We start from the raw sequence: 12,882 nt of genomic DNA, 5'->3' as shown, positions 1-12,882 counted from the left end.
CATATCTATAGGATTAAGAAAGTAAAATACTTTTGAAAAAAGAAACTAAAATAATTCTATTTTAGTTCAGTGTGGGAGATATGGAGACAATACAGAAATAATAGTGTTCTTTATTGATTATTAACATCAATAATAGAACATCAATCATATTTTAAGATTGCTATATTTTCTTATTCAAAACTAGAAGGATCTATGGAGATCTAGTTCAATTTCCTTTTTTTGTAAATTGGAAGATTGAGACCTGGAGGACAAATAGGTAATTTGTCCAAATTCACATCATTTAGGGAAAAATAAGAATTGGAATGGAGGTATTCTGATGTCTGGTATTTTTGCCATCACATCATGTCTAATTGTCTCTGTGTGGCAACCTCAGATACGTTCTTCTCCGTGCCACCAAAATATCTCTTCTATAATTCTGTTAGCCCATTTACAGTAGTTCCTATTTTCACTTACATGTAAGCATTACTTGTGGGTTAATATATAAATCCTTTCTAATCTCTCATCTGAAAATAGCATGTCAATAAAATCATGGAAGCTTGGATAGGAAAATATTAAAGTCAAGAAGTACAGCTAATCAGTTCAGAATTTCTTTTTTAATTTGTGCAAAGCAAAAAGAATGTACTAGGAAGTTATGTTGCATTATTTGACATTGATAAGATCAATGTCTTTTCTCTCATATAAATCAAATTTTGGTGATTCATAATGCTGCTTTTGAAATTAATTTCTTATGAACTTAAATACTAAAGTTGAAACTTATTTCTGAAGTACAAATGAACATTTAAAACATCTTTAATTTATATGGAATCCTAGTGATGGAACTGACACATAGTTTTCAGTAAGCTCTAAGTTTATTAAAATATTTTTTATTATGCCTTCTTAAGTATTAAAATACAGTAACTGGAAGGGATAGCCACAGGATTTGAAATATTATGTTTTTGAAAGTATTAATGCAGTGAAATTTCTTTCTTTCTCATTCACAGTGGCTTACTTTGTAGAGTGAGTGCAGGAAATGATATGGCATGCCTCACTACTGATTTACTTGCTGCTATTGGCAAAATGGAACCTGTCTTTATTCCCTTGGTGTTAGCCTTTCGTTATTGGGCTAAGGTGAGTGGAACAGAGGAAAAAAATACCTCATCTGTAATAGAAATCATAATAGTAGGAACAAAATAGTTATGAATAACTATAGTAAGTTTAGAGTGGATTTGAAGCAAAGTAAACAGATTTAGGATAAATTTTGGAGGAAGGACTTGATATGAGAGTTGAGAGGAAGTGAGTAATTGATGACAACTTAATTTTTGGAAAATGCAAAGATACCAAGTTCTTGGATAAGGAGATGGTATTCTTAAACTGTAAAAGTGCATTAAATTAATTTTTAAATGTTCAGTAATTTTAATTCTAATTACCAGTTTTTAAAATGTTGATAAAATGATCTTAAAGTTAGTATGGAAGAATCTTTGAGAATAGCCAAAAGAACTCAGACTAGTAAAGGGGGACCCACTTTACCACTACAAAACTGATTTAGTTAAGTGTATACCATTGGCATAGGAATAGACAAATAGATCTGTGGAACAGAAAAGAAAGCTTGAAAGTAGATCCTAGTGTAAATGAAATTTTTATTTTAAAAAATAAAAGATTATTTTAGTGATAAAACAGTGGTTTATTTAATAAATAGTACCATAACAATTGTATCTTTCTTGAAGAAAATAATGTTGGACCCTTAGCACGCCAAGTGCAAAAATAAATTGTACTTGAATGAAAAATAAAAAATTTAGAAGACAATTTAAGAATATATATCGGCCCACACCTCAAAGGGTCAGGGTTTGATTCTGGTCAAGGGCACATACCTGAGTTTCAGGTTTGTCCCTGGCCCAGTTGGGGTGCGTGCAGGAAGGCAACTGATCGATGTCTCCCTCTCCCCCTCTCTCCCTCTCCCCCTCTCCTCCCCTCCTCCCCGCTCTCTCTCCCCCTCCCCCTCTCATTTCCCCTCCCCCCCCTCCCCTTCTTTCCCCCTCCCCCTCCCCCTTTCCCTCTCCCCTCTCACTCCCACTCTCTAAAAATGAGTTGGGGGAATATCCTTGGATGAGGATTAACAAAAAACAAAACAGCAACAACAAAAGAACATATATCTATTATGTGTGTGTGTGTGTGTGTGTGTGTGTGTGTGTGTGTATTTACACACACTATTGGAGAAACCTTTTGACCATGATAGGAAACCTAAAAGCTGTATAAGATAAGCATATTTAGCTATATAAACATGAATACATTTTATATGGTAAAAGGTATCATAAATAATGCCAAAAGAAAAGCAGATTGGGAAAAATAGCATTTTTTTCAAATTCATGTATCAGATATAAAGGGTCATTATTTATAATGAAAAAGAACACATACGAATTGATATGTAATGTGTAAAAATAGAAAGACTGGCACAAGATTTAAGAGGCTATTCAGAAAAGAACAAATCCAAATGGTTAGTAAACATGAGACATTGCACCCATTCCGTTGACTAAGCATATCAAACTTGTGGCCCACAACGAATATTTTTGCAGCCCAGCCAATATAACAGTATGGAAGAAACGTTTTAAAAATTTCGTAACTTGTTATGCATAATTATTAATAACGACTGATTACTATAATCATGTTGCATTCATTTCCCTTATGCACCTTATGCACAGGTGCACCATTTCTCTCCACTAATACTAGCAGTGAATATTTTAGCAGCTGATTGCCACATTATTAGTCTTGGACTGACTTGTTTGGTGTGTGCAACAGGAAATATTTTGCTTTCAGAGAACAAGAAAAATAGGTTTTTTTGCGTTATGCTTATTAATTTGTGCAGTTATTCAGTGTCTGATAAGTTAATGTTCAAGAAAAAAATACTAATTTTAATTAAAATGTTCTATTTATGTTAATGGTTACTCATTTATTTCAGCCCTTTGTATTCAGCATGTCTCTATCAAAATAAACTTAATGTTTCTATGAAAATTGAAGCTTTTGTTTTTTTGCTGTCCACATAAACTTAAACCTTCTTTATTTGGCCCGTGTTAGCCTCTGAGTTTGACATGCTTGCCATTGACAATTTTTAAAATCTTATATTTGCTTGAATTGAAATATATCATATTTTTAAATCCAGCAAATATGTTCCTAGGAATATAGCTTATAAACAAGCACTAGTACTTAGGAAATCTGTATAAGGACAAATATTACAGTATTGTTTAAAGTAGCAAAAACTGAGAACAAAGTCTGAATATCCTTGGGTGGGGGAATTATTGACTAACCATCCAGACCATAGACTATAATTTAACCATTTGAAAGAATGTTAGATCTGTACTAATTGACCTTGAGGGACATTTCTTGGTGCGTTGTTAAGGGAGAAGAGTAATATATAGAGAGATATCTATAATAAAAATTTTGGTAAAAGTGACAAAAATCAAAATCTCCCTGTTTTTATATAGAATATAGAAATGTATGTATATTTGTGTATGGTTATTTGAATAGAGAAGAAGGCATGGAGTACATAGAAGATTATTAACATGAGGCAGCAGTGGAAGCAAAATAAGAAAATATTTGTAAAAGGTTTCTACAATAAAAGCACATTGTATGATATGGTTCCATTTAACTAAAAATACACATGTCTTTATATGCAATAAAAAATGAATGGAAAGGTGGTCACCAATATGTTAATAGTTATTTCAGGTGGGCGAGATTTCAGATCATATATTTTTTTTTTTGTTTGTTTGTTTTGTTTTTTGTTTTTAATATATTTTATTGATTTTTTTACAGAGAGAGAGGGAGAGGGATAGAGAGTTAGAAACATTGATGAGAGAGAAACATCGATCAGCTGCCTCCTGCACAGCCCCTACTAGGGTTGTGCCCACAACCAAGGTACATACCCTTGACTGGAATCGAACCTGGGACCTTTCAGTCCGCAGGCTGACGCTCTATCCACTGAGCTAAACCGGTTAGGCCAGATCATATATTTTATATATATATATTACATTTATACTAGAGGCCTGGTGCATGGATTCATGAACCGGTGGGGTCCCTCGGCCTGGCCTGTGCCCTTTCACAATCCAGGACCCCTTGGGCGATGTTGGATTGCCGGTTTTGGCCCGATCCCCGCAGGCCAGGCCGAGGGACCCTACCAGTGCACGAATCTGTGCACCGGGCCTCAAGTATGCATATAAGATCTTTGGTTAATCTCTTCCTGTCCTCCCCCCTCCCCTTTTCCCTCTGAGATTCATCAGTCTGTTCCATGTTTCTATGCCTGTGGTTGAGCGTCTGCCTTCTTGTGGTCAGTGTGCGTCATAGTTACCAAACGGTTGCTTAGGCTTTTATATATATAGATAATTACATTTTATGCTTTTTACAATGATTATGTTTGCGGGGGAGCTACTTTTGTTGTGAAAGGAAGAAAGAAAGTTACAGAAAGCTAAAATAAATGGTGGTACTTTTCCCCTGTCATTTTGCAGTTGTGCTATATTGATTCTCAAACTGATGGCGGAATTCCTTCTTACTGTTTTGCTTTAATGGTGATGTTTTTTCTACAACAAAGAAAACCCCCTCTTCTTCCTTGTTTACTTGGAAGTTGGGTAAGCATGAGTTTGTGACGTGTATGTACATATATAGTTTGCTCTTGCAGAGTATTCTGTTCAGTTTAAACTGGAATTCTGATTTGTCTGTTTGTCCATTTTTTTAAAAAAAAATAATTTTTCCACTACCAATTTGGAATGCCTTTTTATATAGATTGAAGGCTTTGACTCAAAAAGAATGGATGACTTTCAGCTGAAGGGCATAATAGAAGAGAAGTTTGTGAAGTGGGAACATAATTCAAGTAGTGCAACTGAGAAAAACTCAATTGCTGAGGAAAACAAAGCTAAGGCAGACCAACTAAAAGTTGATACCAAGAGGACAGAAAAAGACAACCAAAGTAATGCCATAAAGGGAAAACATGGCAAAGTAAGCTTTTTTTTTGTTTGTTTCTTTGACTTTTCTATTTATGGTATTTGTGATGACTTCTATTGAAGCTATTTTAATAGTAGGTTAACTGACTACTCTTGAATAAACCTCTTGGCCTCATTTTCCTCATCTGTAATGTAAGGGGTTGATCTGGTTTAGTTTTTCAGTACCAAGATTCCCTGATGAATTTACAACTCATTTTGTGAGACTTCTGTTGTTTGAATCATGTCAAAGTAATTCTGTGTATATTTTTCATTTAGACAAGGAAAATTTCCTTCAGGAATTGGGCTGTAACCAAAACTTTAGCATATGGGAGTTATGTTGGCAGATTGGTGGAGAAATAAAGGCCCAATGGTCCTTTAGGGTGCGGCTTGCTTATTTAATCACTCAGCATTCATTTATTGAGGGCCTGCTACATACCAAGCATTTTCTTAAGTGCTAGAGAACAAAAGTTGAATATCCATGGATTGTGTCCTCTAGAAGGATAGTCTTTCTGGACTTCCAGTTCTGAACTAGACTAGAGAAATGTGAACAGTACTGAAATGTTCATGTTGTTCTGTCTTTTTTTTAATATCCCCAGCACAATGCCAGGGACATAGTAAGTTCTAAATAAATGTTTGTCAAATGAAGGAATTAGCTTTTGCAAGCCCAGGACATTTACTTAGATTTTAGAAGTAATTACTGCAGTGAGGAGCTGTGGTGATTGTTATACAGTGGTTTGCAACCTTGGCTGCACCTGGGAATCACTTAGGAAGCTTTGAAAATCTCAGTACCCAGTCCATAGTCCATGTCTGTTAAATCAGAATCTTGGGAAAGGTATGGGAGGTGAGAGTGGTGTGTAACTCAGATATTAGTGTATTTTAGTATTTCCACTGTGATTCTAATGTGCAGCAAAGGTTGAGAATTTCTGGTCTAGTGGAAAGAACACAAAATTCTAGGAGTTAGTAAACTGGCACTCTGTTCCCAGCTATGCCACAAACTGCTTTTTGGCAGGTTGCTCCTTTATGCTTAGTTTTTGAAAAAGTGATCTCTAAGGATTTTTTAAAGTGAAAAGTAAATGATTCATTAGTTTGTGAAGTGTAAATGAAAAGTATTTTTTTTCTTTTCCAGTCTCCTTTAACATTGGAAACACCAAATCAGGTATCCCTGGGACAATTATGGTTAGAGCTGCTAAAATTTTACACACTGGATTTTGCTTTGGAGGAATATGTCATATGTGTACGGATAAAAGATATTTTAACAAGAGAAAACAAAAACTGGCCTAAGAGGCGAATAGCCATTGAAGGTACAATATATTTCATTTGGAAAATAATTTGTGTGTGTTATTCATCATCTTTGTCTAATTCAATGTTACAAATTTTACCCCTTGACTTTGTAGCACTATCTATGCCACTAGGTTGTCATATATTTTAGATAAATTCTTTTTCAAGTCCATTATTGTTTATAGGATTAATACTCATTTAAATATTTCCAATCTGTAAATATTAGATTGGTTCGGGATATTAGCTTACTTACATGTCTTTATTTAATTTTTAATTATAAAAAATTTCAAAAATATAGAAAAATAGAAGTTATATTAACTCTACAAGATCGTTTTGAAGAACTTTGTGTCATAAAATTGTTGAACTATAATTTTAAAATCCAGTTTTTATTGTCTTCTAAATGATCTCATCTGTTAAATGTGACTACACTAAAGAAAAAAAGAACAGTTGATGTTGACAACTCAGGTTTCACATCAAATCCCAAGAATATTAAGATTTTTTTTATTATTGTCTAAAGTTTTACATATGCCTTCTTTTTCCCCAATTGACCCCTCCCCCAACATTAAGATCTTTAGAAGTATAGGAATTAATAGAATGGCTTGTAAATTAAAAAAGAAAAAAAATATATATATATATATATATATATACACACACACATCTACACTAATAAAAGAGAAAAATGGTAATTGGCGTACGGCAATACCGTTTTCATTGGCTAATCAGGGCTATATGCAAATTAACTGCCAACAAGATGGCGGCTAATTTGCATATGTAGGCACAATGCAGGGAGGCGAAAGGGAAAGCAGGAAGAAGCCCCCTGCCACTGACAGTGATCTGAAACCCAGCGGGGAGCTAAGAGCTGGGGGGCAGGGCAAAGGCGGCCCCAGGGCCGCCTTTGCCCTGCCCCCCAGCCATGATCAGAGAATCAGGCACCTTTGCTGCCCTGGCCAGTAATAGCAGGAAGTAGGGGTGGAGCCAGCGATGGGAGCTGGGCACGGTCGAAGCTGGCAGTCCCAGGAGCTAGGGGTCCCTTGCCTGGGCCTAAAGCGAAGCCCAAGATCGCGGCGCCCCCCGCTGCCACTGCAGGTCCCCGCTGCCCGGGCCGGACGCCTAGGCCAGAGGCGTTAGGCCTGGGCAGGGGCGGACCCTGCAACTGCGGGGAGCTGGGGGTCCCCTGCCCAGGCCTGACACCTCTGCCGGAGGCCTCAGGCCTGGTCAAGGGGCCGATCCGGTGATTGGTGATCGGAGGGTGATGAGGGTCAACTCCTCTGGCTGAGGCATCAGGCCTGGGTGGGGGGGCGGAGCCGGGGATTGGGGGGATATGATGGTCCCCTTGCCCAGGCCTGAAGCCTGGGTCAGAGGCGTCAGGCTTGGGCGGGGGGTGGAGCAAGCGATCAGAGGGAGATGGGGGTCCCCTGCCCAGGCATGATTCCTGGGCCAGAGGCCTCAGGCCTGGGCGGGGGCCAGAGCCAGTGATTGGGGGGAGATGGGGGTCCCCTGTCCAAGCCTGACACCTCTGGCGGAGGCGTCAGGTCTGGGCAAGGGGCCGAACAGGCGATCGGAGGGTGATGGGGGTCAACGCCTGAGGGCTCCCAGTATGTGAGAGGGGGCAGGCTGGGCTGAGGGACACTCCCCCCCCCCCCACCCAGTGCACGAATTTCGTGCACCGGGCCCCTAGTATATGTGTGTATGTATATATATATATATATATATATATATATATATATATATATGTATGTATGTATGTATGTATTTATTGATTTCAGAGAGGAAGGGAGAGGGAGAGAGAGATAGAAGCATCAATGATGACAGAGAATCATTGATTGGCTACCTCCAGCATGCCCTCTACTGGGGATCGATCCTGCAACCTGGACATATGCCCTTGAGTAGAATTGAACCCAAGACCAGTCCGTAGGCCACCGAGACAAACCAGCTAGTGCTACAAAAGGACAAAAGGGTGAATTTTTTGGAGCTAATAAGGAAAAACTTGATGCCACCATCAATGAATTAGTTTAATCAGGTTTTCTGAAAACAACCAGCTATCAGTTCTGTTAATATTTTTATTTACATAAAAAAAAGATCAAGCATAGAGACTATATACTCCACTGCCATCTGATTGTAAATGACAACAAAATGCTGATTATACCATTTAAAAAAATAAGTGGAGAATAGGGTTTCATGGGGCAGGACATGATGGGGGGAAGGGCAGTTTTATTATTGGAAAGGGGACCTGGCCCTGAGCTTGCCTGCCTTGGCCACCTGGTAGTGTGTGGATTCTTGACTTTGTACAGGAAAGATTTCACAGCACAAGTCCAGGTGATTTTTAGAGGATGTTTGTTAAAATGGGACAGTGAAACTAGGAAGGGTCTAGGATAGAAGAAGCACTAGGAGAGACCGGACAGTGAAATGAGCCTAGGCTAGGCTGCTTTGGCTCACTAAGTCAGAAAAAAGGGGGCCTTTGGGACAAGTCAGGGCCCATTGCTCCCTGGATGCAAGTCTTGTGGGAGTCCCTTAGAGTTAGGAACTGCATACCTTTGGGGGAAGAAGAGAGGGAAGGGCAAGGCGAAGGTGTGCTCCCTGGAGGGATAGTGCACTTGCTTCTAAATTCTTAATACAAATTTACGTTCACAGTATTTCACTTTTTATAGGTAGGAAATTGAATTTCTGTGCATCATTTTAGTTTAGCCTTTAGTTTGTTTAACATTCTTCTGTCCCCTCAATCCACTTGGCCTCCTAGTGTGAATTGAACCCCACATATCCTCATACACTCAAGCATGTCCTCACATTTTATACTTCTTACATATAGTAAATAAATGAGCCCTGAAACCCGCAGCCATCATAATTTCTCTTCTTCCTTTTTCTTCTAGAAGGGGAAAAGAGGCTAGGAAAAGCTTTTTAAACCCTTTATTTAGATAACAGCAAAAAGTAACAGATGCTTCAACCATAGCAGTCCTGTTCTATTAATCTTTTTACTTAATGATTTTCAGTAGTGGAGAAAAAAATATGGATTGTTTTTTGGGGTGGTACTGTTCTTTTATTCTTGACATATTTGTATTTAAGGCTTATAAAATCCAAAAACCTATAAACATTTTCAGAAGTATGAGTTGATGCAAGCCTTTTCAACATAGTCATTTTAGATTGGATCAACATTTAAATTTTGTTTTCATTTTTACTTTCTTAGGTCTCTTCCTACTTTTGTTTCTACTCTTTCTCTCTTTAATTTTCTGATCTCACTAAAGTTAAATCTTAAAGTCAGTATTTTTTTAACTTGAAGCTTTGAGAGTTTAGGTTATGTTTTATTTGTTTAAATTGCAAGGAGTATGTAACTAAAGAATACTATGAAAATTAAAATTATTAATGGGTTCCAGAACTTGAAAATTTTCATTCAGTGACACTATTGGGAGGCGTATTGACATAGTTGTTTTCAGCAATTTCATCATTGAAACTTTGTAATTACTGAGTTGGGCTCCTTAGCCATTCTCTCATTAATTATCTTATTATTATTTTCTAAAAGTTTTTTTTTTTTTATGTTAAGACAGAAACAGAGGAAACAAAGTTGCTATTGTATTTTTCCTACTAAGTTTTCAAGGACTCTCATTGGGACTTTAGTTTAGAAAAACTGGGAAAATGTACTCTGCTTACAGTCCAGCAGTTAAGATCTGTTTGTATAAACTTGAAAATGTAGTTAGTTAGTAAATACTTAGCAACTGACCATTTTCTTTTTTATTAGATCCATTTTCAGTCAAGAGGAACGTTGCACGGAGCTTAAACAGCCAGCTTGTTTATGAATATGTTGTGGAGAGATTCAGGGCAGCTTATCGGTATTTTGCCTGTCCTCAGAGGAAGGATGCAGATAAATCTACAGTGGATTCCATGAAAAAAGATAAAGGAAAAATAAGCAATAAGAAACCAGTGAAGACTGACAATAAGACATCTAATTGTTGCATTCAACTTGGGAAAAGCACAGAAAAAATAAATGCAGAAAGAGGTCAGCCTGGTAAATATGATGAAATGAAATGTACATCACGGAGATGTATTACTGAAGATGACAATTTGTTGGTAACTGAACTAGTTTTGGCTGAACATGGACAGGAATCTTCATCTCCTTCTACCAGTGAAGGCAGAGAATTAGAGCCAAAATCAATTAAGAAACAAGATGATTTAGTTCCTTCAGAAACTTGTTTAAAAAAGGATCTCAGCCAATGTTATTGCATTGATTGTAAATCCTCTGACCTAAATGAGTCTGTTGGTACAGACTGCGGGTCAAATTTAGAATCAGAGAGTTCACATCAGAGTATGTGTACCGACACATCTGCTACCTCTTGCAACTGCAAAGCTACAGAAGATGCTTCTGACCTTGATGATGATAACCACCCCACCCAGGAGTTACATTATGTGTTTGATAAGTTTATTTTAACCTCTGGCAAGGTAGGATACAGTTTGTAAACAATCTATAAGATGTGGTGGTTATATTGCTCTGTATTTATAGTTTTTAGATATAGAAATATAAAAATAGTTGGTTTGGAATAATATTTTAGTGTATTTTTAAATTTTACTTACTGCATTTTTGCTAATAGTTCCTTTTAAAGAAATGTAAAACCCCAAAAGGTTTCAGCACTTTATTATTAGTTGATTTGCTTCGCTTTCTTATATATGAAAATCAATTATCAGATATTTTATGAAAATAAATTTGGCAAAGGCACATATATTTTAAATTTTGCCTATTTTTTTATATGCAATGATTATTTTTTCTTCCACAAATGAGAATACAAGGTTTGTGAATTATAATGGTATTCTATTTTAAAGGTTTTTTTGTTTTGTTAATCCTTACCCGAGGATATTTTTTTCCATTGATTTTTATAGAGAGTGGAAGGGAGGGGGAGAGACAGAGAGAAACATCAATGTGAGAGAGAGAGATTGATTGGTTGCCTCCAGCACACACCTCAAATGGTGCTGGTGATCATACCTGCAACCTGAGACCCTTTGGTACACGGGACAATACTCCAACCAATGAGCCACACCGACCAGGGCATTAACTTTCCTACTTTTAAAGAGGCATAGTCTGAACTTTAACTTGATAAATTACAGAAAATAAGATATCCCAATGAACAGAAAATAAGCAGTAACTACTTTGTTAATAAAAGAAAATTTTAGCTAAGTCACATTGCTTCAAGTATAGTATATATAATTGAAATATTATTAGAACCCAGGGTGCTGATTATATAGACTATGTGTAAACCAGGTGGAATATTATAAAAACAACAACTGGAATATATCCAGTTTTATTGTTTTATCAGTAATTAATTATCCACAGCTTAATTTTTTTTTTATTTTTGTTTTTTTATTATTTTTTAATTTTTATTAAATCTTTATTATTCAGATTAGTACAGTTGTTCCTCTTTTTTCCCCCCATAGCTTCCCTCCATTCGGTTCCCACCTCACCCTCTGCCCTTACCCCCGCCACTGTCCTCATCCATAGGTGTGCGATTTTTGTCCCGTCTCTTCCTGCACCCCCACACCCCTTCCCCCCCCTGAGAATAGTCAGTCCACTCCCTTTCTATGTCCCTGCTTCTGTTATTTTCACCAGTTTATTTTGTTCATCAGATTATTTATTCACTTGATTTTTAGATTCACTTGTTGATAGATGTGTATTTGTTGTTCATGATTTGTATCTTTACCTTTTTCATCTTCATCTTCTTAAAGGATACCTTTCAGCATTTCATATAATACTGGTTTGGTGGTGATGAACTCCTTTAGCTTTTTATTGTCTGTGAAACTCTTTATCTGACCTTCAATTCTGAATGATAGCTTTGCTGGGTAAAGTAATCTTGGTTGTAGGTTGTTGGTATTCATCACTTTGAATATTTCTTGCCACTCCCTTTTGGCCTGCATAGTTTCTGTTGAGAAATCAGCTGACAGTCGTATGGGTACTCCCTTGTAGGTAACTGACTGTCTTTCTCTTACTGCTTTTAAGATTCTCTCTTTGTCTTTTGCTCTTGGCATTTTAATTATGATGTGTCTTGGTGTGGACCTCTTTGGATTCCTTTTGTTTGGGGTTCTCTGCGCTTCCTGGACTTGTAAGTCTATTTCTTTCACCAGGTAGGGGAAGTTTTCTGTCATTATTTCTTCAAATAGGTTTTCAGTATCTTGCTCGCTCTCTTCTTCTGGCACCTCTATAATTCGGATGTTAGTACGCTTGAAGTTGTCCCAGAGGTTCCTTACACTATCTTCATATTTTTAGATTCTTTTTTCTTTTTGTTTTTCCAGTTGGGTGTTTTTTGCTTCTTCATATTTCAAATCTTTGACATGATTCTTGCGATCCTCCAGTCTGCTGTTGGAACTCTGTATAATATTCTTTATTTCAGTCAGTGTATGCTTAATTTCTAGTTGGTCCTTTTTCATAACTTCGAGGGTCTCACTAGATTTATTGAGGGTCTCAGTAAATTTATTGGTGGTTTCTAGAAAATTCTTGAAAAACCTTATAACCATGGTTTTGAACTCTATATCCAGTAGTTTGCTTTCCTCCATTTCTGTCATTTGTGACCTGTTTCTTTGTCTCTGCATTTTTTATGCTGGCTTTCTGTGCTAGGTGTCCTATAGGGCCCAGTAGCTCAGCCTCCCCAATTACCTGAGGTGGACACTCTTGGTGCATCCCTTTGTG

The 12,882-nt window shown here is 37.1% G+C and overlaps 1 protein-coding gene across 8 annotated transcripts in view; it reads left to right on the top strand.

Annotated features, from left to right (window-relative positions):
• The window catches only part of TUT4 (terminal uridylyl transferase 4), a 168,248-nt gene that overhangs the window by 113,001 nt on the left and 42,365 nt on the right, over positions 1-12,882 (top strand). For all 8 annotated transcript variants that reach the window (XM_036347477.1, XM_036347481.1, XM_036347478.1 and 5 more), the window contains 5 exons: positions 981-1,107; positions 4,473-4,592; positions 4,747-4,959; positions 6,070-6,244; positions 9,952-10,649. In XM_036347477.1, the coding sequence (XP_036203370.1) occupies positions 981-1,107; positions 4,473-4,592; positions 4,747-4,959; positions 6,070-6,244; positions 9,952-10,649 (1,333 nt within the window). The remainder of the gene's footprint in view (positions 1-980; positions 1,108-4,472; positions 4,593-4,746; positions 4,960-6,069; positions 6,245-9,951; positions 10,650-12,882) is intronic.

This window comes from Myotis myotis, unplaced genomic scaffold (assembly GCF_014108235.1).
Source record: "Myotis myotis isolate mMyoMyo1 unplaced genomic scaffold, mMyoMyo1.p scaffold_m19_p_2, whole genome shotgun sequence".
Classification (NCBI taxonomy): Eukaryota; Metazoa; Chordata; class Mammalia; order Chiroptera; family Vespertilionidae; genus Myotis; species Myotis myotis.
This window is presented reverse-complemented; position numbering and strand designations above follow the sequence as displayed.